Source organism: Scyliorhinus torazame, chromosome 3 (genome assembly GCF_047496885.1).
Source record: "Scyliorhinus torazame isolate Kashiwa2021f chromosome 3, sScyTor2.1, whole genome shotgun sequence".
Lineage (NCBI taxonomy): Eukaryota > Metazoa > Chordata > Chondrichthyes > Carcharhiniformes > Scyliorhinidae > Scyliorhinus > Scyliorhinus torazame.
Genome location: NC_092709.1, coordinates 259,456,600 through 259,471,846, shown reverse-complemented (window position 1 = coordinate 259,471,846; position 15,247 = coordinate 259,456,600). Strand labels below are relative to the sequence as shown.

Here is a 15,247-nt window from a genome sequence, read left to right as displayed (position 1 = left end):
CCCAGGACCGGACCTTTATCAGGTCGGAGGTCCAAAGGCTGCTGAGGGAAGGGGGTCATCGAAGCCGGGGAGAAACATAGCATGGTCATTGACTACAGCCAGACCATCAACAGATTTACACAGCTGGATGCATACTCTCTCCCCCGTATAGCCAACCTGGTGAAAATATCGCGCAATACAAGGTCTTCTCCACGGTGGATCTCAAGTCTGCCTACCACCAGCTACCCCTCCGTAATGATGACCGCCAGTACACTGCCTTCGAAGCAGATGGGCGGCTCTATCACCTTTTAAGAGTTCCCTTTGGTGTCACGAACGGGGTCTCGGTCTTCCAACGAGAGATGGACCGAATGGTTGACCGGCACGGCATACGCGCAACGTTCTCGTATCTTTATAACGTCACCATCTGCGGCCATGACCAGCAGGACCACGACACCAATCTCCGAAAATTTCTCCAGACCGCGAATATCCTTAATCTGACATACAGTAAGGATAAATGCGTGTTTAGCACCGACCGTCTAGCCATTCTGGGCTATGTAGTGCGAAGTGGAGTCATAGGCCCCGACCCTGAGCGCATGCGCCCCCTCATGGAGTTCCCCCTCCCTCACGGCCCCAAGGCCCTAAAGCGCTGCCTCGGCTTCTTCAGCTATTATGCACAGTGGGTCCCCAATTACGCAGACAAGGCTCGACCCCTGATCCAGTCCACAACCTTCCCCCTGTCGACGGAGGCCCGCCAGGCCTTCTGCCACATCAAGGCAGACATTGCTAAAGCCACGATGTGCCCCATCGACGAGTCCCTCCCCTTCCAGGTCGAGAGCGATGCGTCCAACGTAGCTCTGGCGGCCACCCTCAACCAAGCGGGCAGGCCCGTGGCTTTCTTCTCCCGCACTCTCCATGCTTCCGACATTCGTCACTCCTCGGTCGAAAAGGAGGCCCAGGCCATAGTAGAAGCTGTGCGACACTGGAGGCATTACCTGGACGGCAGGAGATTCACTCTCCTCACTGACCAACGGTCAGTTGCCTTCATGTTCGATAATGTGCAGCGGGGCAAGATTAAGAACGACAAGATCTTGCGGCGGAGGATCTCGAACTCTCCACCTACAATTACGAGATCTTGTACCGTCCGGGGAAGCTGAACGAGCCTCCTGATGCCCGGTCCCGCGGCACTTGTGCCACCGCACAAGTGGACCGCCTCCAATCCCTCCACGAGGACCTCTGCGACCCGGGGGTCACTCGTCTCAAGACTCGCAACCAGCCCTACTCCATCGAGGAGGCCATGTCCATCACCAGGGACTGCCAAATCTGCGCGGAGTGCAAACCGCACTTCTACCGGCCAGAGAGGGCGCACCTGATAAAGGCTTCCCGTCCCTTTGAACGCCTCAGTATGGACTTCAAAGGCCCCCTCCCCTCCACCGACTGCAACACGTATTTCCTGAACGTGGTTGACGAGTACTCCCGGTTCCCATTCGCCATCCCCTGCCCAGACATGACCACAACACCGTCATCAAGGTCCTCCAGGGTATCTTTACACTGTTTGGTTTCCCCGCATACATTCACAGTGGTAGGGGGTCCTCCTTTATGAGTGACGAACTACGTCAATTCCTACTCAGCAAAGGCATCGCCTCGAGCAGGATGACTAGTTACAACCCCCAGGGAAACGGGCAGGTTGAGAGGGAGAACGGCACGGTCTGGAAGAGCGTCCTGCTGGCCCTACGGTCCAGGAATCTCACAGTCTCCCGCTGTCAGGAAGTCCTCCCGGTCGCACTTCATTCCATCCGGTCACTGCTCTGTACAACACAAACCAGACACCTCATGAACGTCTTCTTGTTTTCCCCAGGAAGTCCTCCTCCGGGACCTCGCTCCCAACCTGGCTAGCGACACCCGGACCCATCCTGCTTCGGAAACATGTGAGGGTGTACAAGTCGGACCCGTTGGTCGAGAGGGTCCACCTGCTGCACGCCAACCCCCAGTACGCCTACGTAGCGTTCCCTGATGGCCGCCAAAACATGGTCTCCCTTTGGGACCTGGCGCCCGCTGAAGCCCCACGCGCACCCACACCAGTGCCCCCACCCCCACCCTCCCCGCAGCACCTGACCGGAGGGTCAGTACTCCCGCCGCCACTGCCTAGGCGCGAACAAGCACCGACGCCCCCTACAGGCACCACCCTGCCCACTTTCTGCCCAACAGCGCCGCCTAGGGTTGACGAAGCTGCCTGGGAGGACGACACCACGTTCCCGGAATCGCAACCGCCAGGACCCCCATCAGGATCACCGCCGAAGCCCAGACGCTCCAGAAGGACGACCAGGCCACCCGATCGACTGATTGCTGTACCATGAACACTTTGCTATTACCCTCGACATCACGGCACCTCAATACCTGGTCATACCATGCGAAAGGCGACATTAACGCTGGCCATCACCCCGCCGGGCTCTTTTTTTAACGGGGGGGTAAATGTGGTAATACCAGGTATTGCGGTACCTGAGAGGTGGATGACCATTGGCTAGACCCAGGAGTCTACCATTGGCTGATGTACATAGCTCCGCCCTGAGAGGCGGAGTATAAGAACCAATGCCATCCCAGCAGCCTTCACTTTCTGTACCGAAGCTGCTGAGGAAGAGTTCGAGCAGATTAAAGCCTATTAGTTATGACTCACCTTGTCTCGAGAGTAATTGATTGTGCATCACACACATAAATCTGTTTCCTGCTGCATATCTAGTGAAATTACAGGAGTAGAACAGGAGCAGTTCAGAGAAAATCTCTGGGCTATATAATTATGTTTCTTTCATGCACAATATACTGCAGAACAAGAAATCTTCTCCCGCAGATTGCACAATGCTCTGCATTACTGAGACACAGTGCTCCAAAGTGATGATGAAAGTTGGAGGTTTGCAATTGTGAAATGCTCCCCTTGCTGGTACTGATTTTAGCTCAGTGTGGAGCAGTAGTACATGAACCCTAGGACCTTATGCACTGAGAGGAGAAATCAGAAGCCAAGGCCACTCACATAGAACACCCTCATGGCCAGTTTCAGAAATGCCTCAGAGCAGGTTATACATTCAGCTTCTCAGTTGTGAATGATACAAGGAGGCCCAGCTGAGGAAAAGAGTGAAAGTGATTTGATAAAAGTAATGGTACCATCACAAAAACTAAGTTATTTGGTTGTGCCCATTTATAAAGTTACATCTTATGCCAATTGCCTTTAGATATTGGAACATCATTCCAACACAGGCCAATTGTGCTAAACAATTTGTTTCTGTCTGAAACAGATTCAGCTTTGCATCAACACAAACTGTGCTCCCTAATTTTAGTGTAAAGTAAACTGAAGCTCACGTCTGAGGCCACCTCCAGGAGTTTGGCCTCATCTCCCTGCAACAATATGATTGTAACCCTGTGTGCAGCCAAGTTTTAAAAGTTCTTAGTCCATTGCACCTCCTGGGATTTCTTAAACTTAAACTTGACTGTTGGCAAGTTTCAGCTTATTCCGAACATTATTGTTTAATTTAGTATTCAGATGCTGGTGAGTGAAGCTTCTGTTGTCCCAGGGAAAATAGTGTGCCGCAGCCATCAGTGCAACTTGGGTCTGCTACTTCTCTATCTCACAGTGCCAGGTCCCAGGTTCGATTCCCGGCTTGGGTCACTGTCTGAATGGAGTCTGCACGTTCTCCCCGTGTCTGCGTGCGTTTCCTCCGGGTGCTCTGGTTTCCTCCCCCAAGTCCCGAAAGTCGTGCTGTTCGGTGAATTGGACATTCTGAATTCTCCCTCAGTGTACCCGAACAGGCGCCAGAATGTGACGACTAGGGGATTTTCACAGTAACTTCATTGCAGTGTTAATGTAAGCCTACTTGTGACAATATAGATTATTATTATGTAGCAACACTCTTTGCAGACGTTACATGACAATGACCGGAATTCTCCAGCCATTGCGATTCTCTTTACCGCTGGCAATGCACATCCCCCACCCGGGGGTTTCCTGGCAGTGTGGGGTCACTTCAATGGGAAACCCCATTGACAAGCGGCAGGAAGAGAAAATCCCGTCACCAGCGAACTGCACGCTGCGGAGAAACACGCGGCTGGGGGACCAGCGAATCCAGCACAGCATCTGTGGTTACTGTAAGTTTGAAAGCTGCGATCGCGCAGTGCTCACAGAGTTAACAAAGATTACAGCAAGAAAAACAATTTCTCTGCAACATAAACAGGAAATTACAGCAGCTGTCACAAATGAGATGAGAGCTTTGAGGGTTAAACACTGATATGAAGTATATTACATTCTGCCGGAGAACCTTGGATGCCTCACAATTTTAAATATTTATGGAGTTGTGTTTTAAGATGCATTACTTCATCCCATTAAGAAATATAGCTAGATAAACACTGCTGATTGCACAACATTAACATTCATAAACTGCAAGGGTATCCTTTTCTAAGCTAATTATTGACCGGTTAAAAGAGTTAAGTAATGTTTAATGGTCATCAGACTGATCTTCCCTCTTTTCTTGAAAATAAATTATAACCATTTTATATAATGCAGCAACTTTGCCTGGAAGAAGCCAATAGAAACAATTACCTTGAAAGCCCATCACTTGACTATAATGTTATGCTTCTGCTATTGCTCTGTGTTGTACGCTATTAACAAGCTACATTTTTATAGCGATTTCAACAAAAAGAATTGTCTCAATGTCTTTCGAAATGGGTTTTTGAAAATTGATGCTGAGTTAGGAAGAGAGAGATTTGGAAGCAAGGTGGAAAGTTTGGCTGAAGAGATAGGCTTTGAGAAAATATTTAAAATGGTAAAAGGGGGGGAAAGGTGGAAATGTCACGGGTAGGATGTGCAGAGAGTGGGTCCGATATCAATCTAGGCCCTATCTCTAAAACTGGGATGAAGGTAGGACAGGATCCATAGAAAGCCAGAATCGGAGAAATGGAACATTCAGAAAGAGCTGTAAAGCTAAACAGATTTGTACCAATAGCTGGAGCAAGACCATGGAAGGTTTTACAAAGAAGTATGGAGTTTATCTCAAAAAGGCGAGCCAGTGAAGAACATCAAGGAAAAGGATCATGTACAAATGTGGTGCAGTATCGTAGAATGGTACAGCATAGAAGGAGGCCATTCAGTCCAGTGTGTTTGTACTGGCTCTTTGAAAGAACTATCTGATTAGTACTACTCCCTTGCTGTCTTCCATACACCTGCAAATTTTCCCTTTCATATATTTATTCAATTCCTTTTTGAAATTTACTATTGAGTCTGTTTCCATGAGGCCTAACCAGTGTTTATACTCTTCTTGTCATTCCTCCTACAATAATGAATCATTTCACATGCCCTGTGTTAAATTTTATCTGTCACGTATCTTCTCATTGTACCAATCTGTCTAAGCCCTTCTGTAGCTAATTAGTATCCATCTCACTGTTTTCTACATGTACAGGTTCATGCCATCTGCAAAGTTTGAAATGATACTCTGCAGTTGGTGGCAGATTGGCAAAGTCACTAGACTAATAATCCAGAGACCAGGCTGGCTTCGGCCATGGCAGTTAATAGATTTTAAAATTAAGTAATAAATCCAGTATTGAAAGCTAGTGAAAAGACATTCACGCCTGCCCTTTGGGGAAGGAGGTCTGCCCTCCTTATCTGATTTGGCCTACATTTGACTCCCACAGAAATATGGTTGAATGTTCTAGCAAGCTATTCAGTCCAAGGGCAATTAAGGGTGGGCAACAAATGCTGACCCAGCCATTGACATACACTTCCCCTGAAATAGTTTTTAATAATACCCCAACTCCAGTTCATAAACATACGTATGAAGAAGTGCAATGGTGCCACACCAACATACTTTTCTCCAGTCTGATGAAAAACTATTCACTACTATTTGCTTTTTGCCCGTTAGCTCATTTTGCCTCCACATACCCATTACCCCTTTAATCCAACGGGGTTCAGTTTTTGCAAACAAATCTACCATGTGGCAAGAGGTGGAGCTTTACACAAATTGATGTTTCTGAGGAAAGAATAATTGGACATCAGCAAGATAGTGTTAAAATAATTCAGATTGCAAGTGACAGAAACATGTGAGAGTTTTGGCAGCAGAGAGGTCGAGACAGGCAATGCTATGAAGGCGCAAATAAACCATCTAGGTGATAGATGGAATGTAATGTTTTAAAAAGTCACCTTCTACTAAAGAAGATGGAAGATCTGAAGGAAATCAAGAGATTGGTTGGGAAAGCAGACGGATATAACCATTTTATGATTTTAGACATGGAGCAGAGAGTATGAACTGATTCAAAAATAATGGATTCACTTGTCTCAATGTTAATCTGGAAGGTGTTGATGCTCATTTTGGACCTGATGTCAGACAAGTGAGTGACATCATATTCTATATGAGATTGAAACATGTCCTGCTGAACATTGGGAAAACTGAAATTGGGGAGTTGAGGGAGATTTTTAGACAGAGACACATGCCATCAGTAAACATGTGGAAACTAATAACACATCTCTGAATGGTACCAGTGAAGAGCAACATATAGATCACAAGTGGTGGGGTACTGAGGATAAATTCTCAGAGAACTCTAGATGTACAGGAAGGAAAATGTAGAGGAAGGGAGATAAGCCATTACCCGAGATACATTGGCTGTGTTTGGAAAGATAGGAATGGAACCATGCTAGGGCATCCATGGAATTGGATGTTACATGAGAACTATGCGAGAATTTCGAGAAGGTAGTGATGAGCTGCCTTCTTGATCTGCTACAGTCCACGTGGTGTTTGTACACCCACATGCTGTGTGTTCCAGAATTTTGATCCAGCGACAGTGCAGAAATTGCAGTTTCTTTCCAAATCAGGGTAGTGTGTGGCTTGGAGGGGAATTTAAAGGTGGTGATGCTCCCATGTGTCTGCTGCCCTTGTCCTTCTAGATGGTCGAGATTGCGGGTTTGGAAGGTGCTGTCAAAGGAGTTGTGAGCCTCTACAATGCAGCAGGGTAGATGGTAGGGAGTGAATGTTGAAGTGTGATGGATCGGGTGCTAATCAAACTTTGTTCTGGATGGTGCCGAGTTTCTTGAGTGTTGGAGCTGCACTCATCCTGGCAATTGGAGAGTAATCCATCAGACTCCTAACTTGTGCCTTACAGATGATGGACGGGCTTTGGGTTTCAGGAGGTGAGTTACCCCCTACAGAATTTCCAGCTTCTGACCTGCTCTTGCCATTGTATTTATATCGCTGGCCCAGTGCAGTTTCTGGTCGATGGTCACTTCAGACACATGGATTGTGAATAGGATTCATTTAAGATTATGGTTGGCACAGAAACTAGGAAAGCAAGTAGAGTTACCATGAGTTGTGTGTAAGGCAATTGGGAGAGCATGTGATGGAACACATGGAGAAGGTGGGGCAGGGTAACAGTTGGGGCAAAACTACAAAAAAGTCAATGTTGCAGGATTAGAATAAATGGGAGATGGTGGAGAAGTTACGGTAGGATGCAAGGCAGGAATGAAGAATTCAGGGAAGAATTTTCACCAATACCCCCTAAGCTTGGCAGGAAGAAATATTTGAGGTCTTCCTATTTGATGTGTGAGGTGAGGGTAGCTAGGACATGGAAGAGGGAAATAAGGAAGAGATTGGCTATGAGAGAAAGATTCTAAGGTTGTTTTTACCTTCTAGAATGATCTGGAATAGTAATTGGTTCTAGCTGAGGTCAGTAAGATGCAGTAATATTGTCGCATCAAATCTAGCAATTGAGAACAAGGCCAGTTGCATCCCATCATTGTTCACCTTTGTGCTTCTTGATTTTGAGAGAAAAGAAGTTGAGCTGTAGCAGAAGAGAGCTGGGCTGAGAATTAGTGATTAATTTGACAGGATTAAGGCAATGAAAACAGAAGACAGTCAATAGTAGCAGGTGACTGGGCAGCACGGTGGCGCAGTGGGTTAGCACTGTGGCCTCACGGTGCCGAGGTCCCACGTTCGATCCCGCTTTTGGGTCACTGTCCATGTGGAGCTTGCACATTCTCCCCGTGTTTGCGTGGGTTTCTCCCCCACAACCCAAAAATGTGCAGGGAAGGTAGCCACGCTAAATTGCCCCTTAATTGGAAAAAATGATTGGGTACTCTAAATTTTAAAAAAATAAAAAATAGTGGCAGGTAAATCAAACTTGTGGCACGTCAAATGTAGGAAGCACAGATTGAAGTTTCAAGGAAACTGGACAAAGAGGTGCATAAGTACAAAAGCTAATGAAGAAAGTTAAAGCAATGTTGCCATTTATCGCAAGAGGCTGCAATACAAAAAGGAGAACCCAAAGTCAGTTTTATGCAACTTTGGTCAGGCACCAGCAAGAGTATTGCATTTAGTTCTGAGCACCGCACCTCAGGAAGGATATATTTACCTTGGAGGGGGTACAGTGCAGATTTGCCAGTTGGCATTAAAGGATATGTGTATTTTTTTTACAAGGATAATTTAGATGCAATGTTCTAGCAGTAAAATTGAGACAATAAGCTTTAAAAAACCATTTTACTCCATTACCCTCTCCAAGACAGAGAATGCACATTTTCAGCACTGCTGGGTCATTAGATATAACTTAACCAAAACAAGATAGAAAATATACCAATTGTATTTATTTATTCACCCGTCTTACATATTAACTGCTAATTTAAAACATTTAATACATTTAAAAAGTATACATATATACTTTTTAAATCAAGCTGACTTTTGACAATCAACACTTGACAGGAGACAACAAGGGTGTATTAAAGTATCTCAATCAGAAACATGAGAAATAGATTTCAAAATATACCTTGGAATTGTCGATCTTTCATTTTGTCGCAGATTGCCAGTCCATCTTTCTTGGATCCTCCTGCTGCAAGTGTCTCATTCAGAGCTATAGCATACAGCATGATCCCATCATAAAAACAACCAGCAATAAAATTCACCTGCAAAAACACAAAAAATGTATTTTCAGCTAAGCTTTAAAGTACAACAAAATAGAAGCCAAGCAACAGAGTGGTAGGGAATGGTCCTGGGTGTTAGCAATTCGGCGTAATGGTTGTCAGCTACACCTGGACTGCAGCAGAGGGCCCTGGGGCTTTGTAGAATTATGGTGGAGTTACTTGGGTTTGACAGCATCCATCATCACTTTGGAGGGAGAACTGTGATTCAACAAGACATGAGGTTTGGCCCTGCTCAGTGCTACAAACAAGATCAAGACCATCCATCCCCCAGTGCTTTCCGAATCTTGGGCATTGCTACCTGAGCACAGACTGTCCTCAAGTTATTTTGATTCATTTCTGGAATGTGGGCATCACTGCCCGCCCTTTGTTGTCTGGAACTGCTGCATGATGTGAAGCTTGCTGGTCCATTTCAGAGGGCAAGTAAGAGTGTGATGAATGGTTACTGCACCTTCAATGTAATGATCCCTTTAAAACCGGGTTTGGAACCCTGGGGGACTCCGCTTCCGGCTCCACCACCCATGGAGCCATATATAAGGTAGTGTGCAGTGAGCACCTTTCTCGGTAGCTGACTGGTTCTCTGCTAATTAAAGCCTTTGTATTACCAATCATCTCTCTCGAGTTGTAATTGTGGGTATCTCAATTTAATTAGCAGACTACTTCAAGATGGACAGCGGTCTAAAGCCGGAGAAGCTCAATTTGGACGCTCGGCCGCCAGAGGCCGCAGAAATGTTTAAATACTGGCTTCAGTGTTTTGAGGCCTACCTGGACTCCTCGGAAACTACATAAGAACATAAGAACATAAGAACTAGGAGCAGGAGTAGGCCATCTGGCCCCTCGAGCCTGCTCCGCCATTCAATGAGATCATGGCTGATCTTTTGTGGACTCAGCTCCACTTTCCGGCCCGAACACCATAACCCTTAATCCCTTTATTCTTCAAAAAGCTATCTACCTTTATCTTAAAAACATTTAATGAAGGAGCCTCTACTGCTTCACTGGGCAAGGAATTCCATAGATTCACAACCCTTTGGGTGAAGAAGTTCCTCCTAAACTCAGTCCTAAATCTACTTCCCCTTATTTTGAGGCTATGCCCCCTAGTTCTGCTTTCACCCGCCAGTGGAAACAACCTGCCCGCATCTATCCTATCGATTCCCTTCATAATTTTCTATGTTTCTATAAGATCCCCCCTCATCCTTCTAAATTCCAACGAGTACAGTCCCAGTCTACTCAACCTCTCCTCGTAATCCAACCCCTTCAGCTCTGGGATTAACCTAGTGAATCTCCTCTGCGCATCCTCCAGTGCCAGTACGTCCTTTCTCAAGTAAGGAGACCAAAACTGAACACAATACTCCAGGTGTGGCCTCACTAACACCTTATACAATTGCAGCATAACCTCCCTAGTCTTAAACTCCATCCCTCTAGCAATGAAGGACAAAGTTCCATTAGCCTTCTTAATCACCTGTTGCACCTGAAAACCAACTTTCTGCGACTCATGCACGAGCACACCCAGGTCTCTCTGCACAGCAGCATGTTTTAATATTTTATCATTTAAATAATAATCCCTTTTGCCGTTATTCTTACCAAAATGGATAACCTCACATTTGTCAACATTGTATTCCATCTGCCAGACCCTAGCCCATTCACTTAGCCTGTCCAAATCCCTCTGCAGACTTCCAGTATCCTCTGCACTTTTTGCTTTACCACTTATCTTAGTGTCATCTGCAAACTTGGACACATTGCCCTTGGTCCCCAACTCCAAATCATCTATGTAAATTGTGAACAGTTGTGGGCCCAACACTGATCCCTGAGGGACACCACTAGCTACTGATTGCCAACCAGAGAAACACCCATTAATCCCCACTCTTTGCTTTCTATTAATTAACCAATCCTCTATCCATGCTCCTACTTTCCCCTTAATGCCATGCATCTTTATCTTATGCAACAACCTTTTGTGTGGCACCTTGTCAAAGGCTTTCTGGAAATCCAGATATACCACATCCATTGGCTCCCCGTTATCTACCGCACTGTTAATGTCCTCAAAAAATTCCACTAAATTAGTTAGGCACGACCTGCCCTTTATGAACCCATGCTGCGTCTGTCCAATGGGACAATTTCCATCCAGATGCCTCGCTATTTCTTCCTTGATGATAGATTCCAGCATCTTCCCTACTACCGAAGTTAAGCTCACTGGCCTATAATTACCCACTTTCTGCCTACCTCCTTTTTTAAACAGTAGTGTCACGTTTGCTAATTTCCAATCCGCCGGGACCACCCCAGAGTCTAGTGAATTTTGGTAAATTATCACTAGTGCATTTGCAATTTCCCTAGCCATCTCTTTTAGCACTCTGGGATGCATTCCATCAGGGCCAGGAGACTTGTCTACCTTTAGCCCCATTAGCTTGCCCATCACTACCTCCTTGGTGATAACAATCCTCTCAAGGCCCTCACCTGTCATAGCCTCATTTCCATCAGTCACTGGCATGTTATTTGTGTCTTCCACTGTGAAGACCGACCCAAAAAACCTGTTCAGTTCCTCAGCCATTTCCTCATCTCCCATTATTAAATCTCCCTTCTCATCCTCTAAAGGACCAATATTTACCTTAGCCACTCTTTTTTGTTTTATGTATTTGTAGAAACTTTTACTATCTGTTTTTATATTCTGAGCAAGTTTACTCTCATAATCTATCTTACTCTTCTTTATAGCTTTTTTAGTAGCTTTCTGTTGCCCCCTAAAGATTTCCCAGTCCTCTAGTCTCCCACTGATCTTTGCTACTTTGTATGTTTTTTCCTTCAATTTGATACTCTCACTTATTTCCTTAGATATCCACGGTCGATTGTCCCTCTTTTTACCGTCCTTCCTGACAGTAGATGGACCTCGCAAGCTGACCCTACTACACCCCCGGGTGGGCCACTGACTCTCCTCCGTGATCGAGAAGGCCACCACGTACTAGGCGGCGGTTGAAATCACGCGGAAGCGCTTCGTTAAGCCAATAAACGAGGTACACGCCCGGCATTTGCTCTTGACCTGCCGGCAGCGCTCCGGGGAAACTCTAGACGAGTACGTGGAAAGACTCACCGCGCTCGCTTGGAACTGCGACCACAAGGAGGTGACGGCAGAAGTCCATATAAACTTGCACATCCGAGATACTTTTGTGTCTGGTGTACGATCCATATACATCAGGCAGCGACTCCTCAAAGACGGAGCAAAAGACCTTCAAGGCACGGTAACGCTCACCTCCTCTCTGGAAGTGGCCCACCATAATCTCCGCATGTACCCCACGGACCCTGCGAGCCCCTCTCGGTTCCCTCCAGACTCGACCACGCTACAGGCCTGCGCCGTGCGGAGACCCGCCCACACCGGGTGCATACCGTGCTATTTCTGTGGGCAAGGCCAGCACCCACGTCAGCGTTGCCCAGCGTTGTCCGCTATCTGCAACGACTGTGGGAAGAAGGGGCATTTCGCAAAGGTCTGCCTGGCTGGGCCCAAGGCCCAGAAACAAGTCTCATCGGGCCTTAAAATCGAACTCCCAGGCCCACAGGCCCCGCAACGCAGCTGTGCGCTGGTCAGACACGCCCCATTCTGACGCATCATTGGCCTTGTGCGAGTCATGGGGGCGGCCATCTTGGCGGCGACCATCTTCAAAATCTGACACATGCGACCGGCACGGCGGTCATTTTGTAACTCCGGGCGGCCATTTTGTGAGTCTGACTCAGCTGAGGACTCTGACTACCCGCAACTGGGAGCGATCACCCTCGACCAATCACGGCCGAAGCACCTGTGGAACTCCATGATGCAGGTCTAAATCAATGGGCGCGACACCCCCTGCCTCTTCGACTCTGGGAGCACGGAGAGCTTTATCCACCCAGAAACGGTAAGGCGCTTCTCCTTGCGCAACTACTCCTCCCCCAAACTATAGCCTCGCCTCTGGGTCCCACTCGGTCCAAATCACAGGGTTTTGTGTCGCGAACCTTACAATCCAGGGCGCCGAATACGCCCGTTTCAAACTTTATATTCCCCCTCACCTCTGCTCAGTCTGGACTTTCAGTGTAGCCACTGAAGCCTGACACTGATGTTTGGCGGACCCCTGCCCCCACTTACGGTACATAGCTTGGCAACACTTAAAGTTGCACCACCCCCCCTCTTCGCGAACCTCACCCCCGACTGTAAGCCCGTCACCACCAGGAGTCGGCGGTACAGTGCCTAAGACATGACTTTTATCAAGTCAGAGGTTCAGCGGTTGCTGAAAGAAGGGGTCATAGAGGCTAGCAACAGCCCCTGGAGAGCACAAGTATTGGTAGTCCGGTCTGGGGAAAAGAAACGGATGGTGGTGGACTATAGTCAGACCATGAACCATTTTACGCAGCTCGATGCGTACCCCCTTCCCCGCATAGCAGAAATGGTTAACCAGATCGCCCAGTACTGGGTATTCTCCACGGTTGACCTAAAATCCGCCTACCATCAGCTCCCTATCCGCCCGGAGGACCGCCCCTACACGGCCTTCGAAGTAGCCAGTCGGCTTTTTCACTTCCTCAGGGTCCCTTTTGGCGTCACAAATGGGGTCTCCATTTTTCAAAGGGGGATGGACCAAATGGTGGACCAGTACAGCTTACGGGCTACTTACCCATACTTGGACAATGTTACCATCTGCGGCCATGACCAGCAGGACCACGACGCAAACCTAAAAAAGTTCCTCCAGACCGCCCGGGCCCTCAATCTGATCTACAACAAAGAGAAATGCATTTTCCACACAACCCGACTAGCCATCCCTGGTTACGTCGTGGAAAACAGGGTCCTAGGCCCAGACCCTGACCGCATGTGCCCGCTTAAGGAACTTACCCTTCCCCGTAGCCTCAAGGAACTCAAACGGTGCTTGGGGCTCTTTTCCTATTATGCCCAGTGGGTCCCCAGATATGCGGACAAAGCCCTACCACTCATTAAGACCACGGTTTTTCCCCTCACGGTTGAGGCCCAGTCGGCCGTCAGTCGTATCAAGGCCGATATCATCAAGGCCGCCATGCACGCGGTGGACGAAACCATCCCCTTTCAGGTAGAAAGCGATGCATCAGACATCGCCCTGGCTGCTACCCTCAACCAGGCAGGCAGGCCAGTAGCATTTTTCTCCCGTGCCCTCACCGCCTCGGAAATTCAACACTCTGCAGTCGAGAAGGAGGCACAAGCCATTGTGGAGGCCGTGTGGCACTGGAGGCACTACCTAGTCGGTAGGAGGTTCGCTATCGTAATCGACCAACAGTCGGTAGCCTTCATGTTTGATAACGCACAACGGGGCAAAATAAAAAATGATAACATTTTGAGGTGGAGGATCGAACTCTCCACCTACGCATACAATATTACATATCGTCCGGGGAAGCTCAACGAGTCCCCAGATGCCCTGTCCCGCGGCACGTGCGCCAACACGCAGAAAGACCGTCTGCGGGCCATCCACGGTGACCTCTGTCACCCAGGGGTCACCCGGCTTGCTCATTTCATCAAGTCCCGCAATCTACCTTACTCCACCGAGGAGGTCAAGGCCATGACCAAGGCTTGCCAGATCTGTGCGGAGTGCAAACTGCACTTCTATCGACCAGCAAGGCTCGCCTGGTGAAAGCCTCAGGGTCCTTTGAGCGACTAAGCGTGGACTTCAAAGGGCCCCTCCCGTCCACCAACCGCAACATCTACTTCCTCACTGTCATCGACGAATTCACCCCCTTCTCATTCGCTGTCCCCTGCCCCGATATGACCTCGGCCTCCATAATCAAGGCACTGCACAGCATCTTCACCCTGTTTGGTTTCCCCGCTTATATCCACAGCGACCGGGGTACATCGTTCATGAGCGATGAGCTGCGTCAGTATCCGCTCAATAAGGGCATCACCTCGAGCAGAACGACCAGCTATAACCCGCGGGGAAACGGGCAGGTGGAGAGGAGAACGTGACAGTTTGGAAGGCTGTCCTCTAGCCCTACAGTCAAGAGGTCTCTCAACCACCCGCTGGCAGGAGGTCCTACCTGATGCCCTACACTCCATTAGGTCGCTCCTCTGCACGGCCACGAACGAGACCCCTCACAATTGCCTGTTTGTCTTCCCCAGGAAGTCCACCTCTGGGGCCTCGCTTCCACGTTGCTGACAACTCCGGGAGCAGTTCTACTCCGGAGCACCCGAGGTACCATAAGACGGACCCACTAGTCGAGAGGATCCAGCTGCTGCATGCGAACCCCCAATTTGCCTACGTCGAGCACCTCGACGGAAGGCAAGACAGAGTTTCCCTGCGAGACCTGGCACCCGCTGGCTCTCCTATCGACGCCCCCCCCCCCCCCCCCCCGTACCGGCGCTCCCCTCCC

General features: G+C 48.3%; 1 protein-coding gene across 2 annotated transcripts in view; it reads right to left on the bottom strand.

Annotated features, from left to right (window-relative positions):
* The window catches only part of npr2 (natriuretic peptide receptor 2), a 278,856-nt gene that overhangs the window by 243,686 nt on the left and 19,923 nt on the right, over positions 1 to 15,247 (bottom strand). For both annotated transcript variants that reach the window (XM_072497159.1, XM_072497157.1), the window contains exon 4: positions 8,761 to 8,896. In XM_072497159.1, the coding sequence (XP_072353260.1) occupies positions 8,761 to 8,896 (136 nt within the window). The remainder of the gene's footprint in view (positions 1 to 8,760; positions 8,897 to 15,247) is intronic.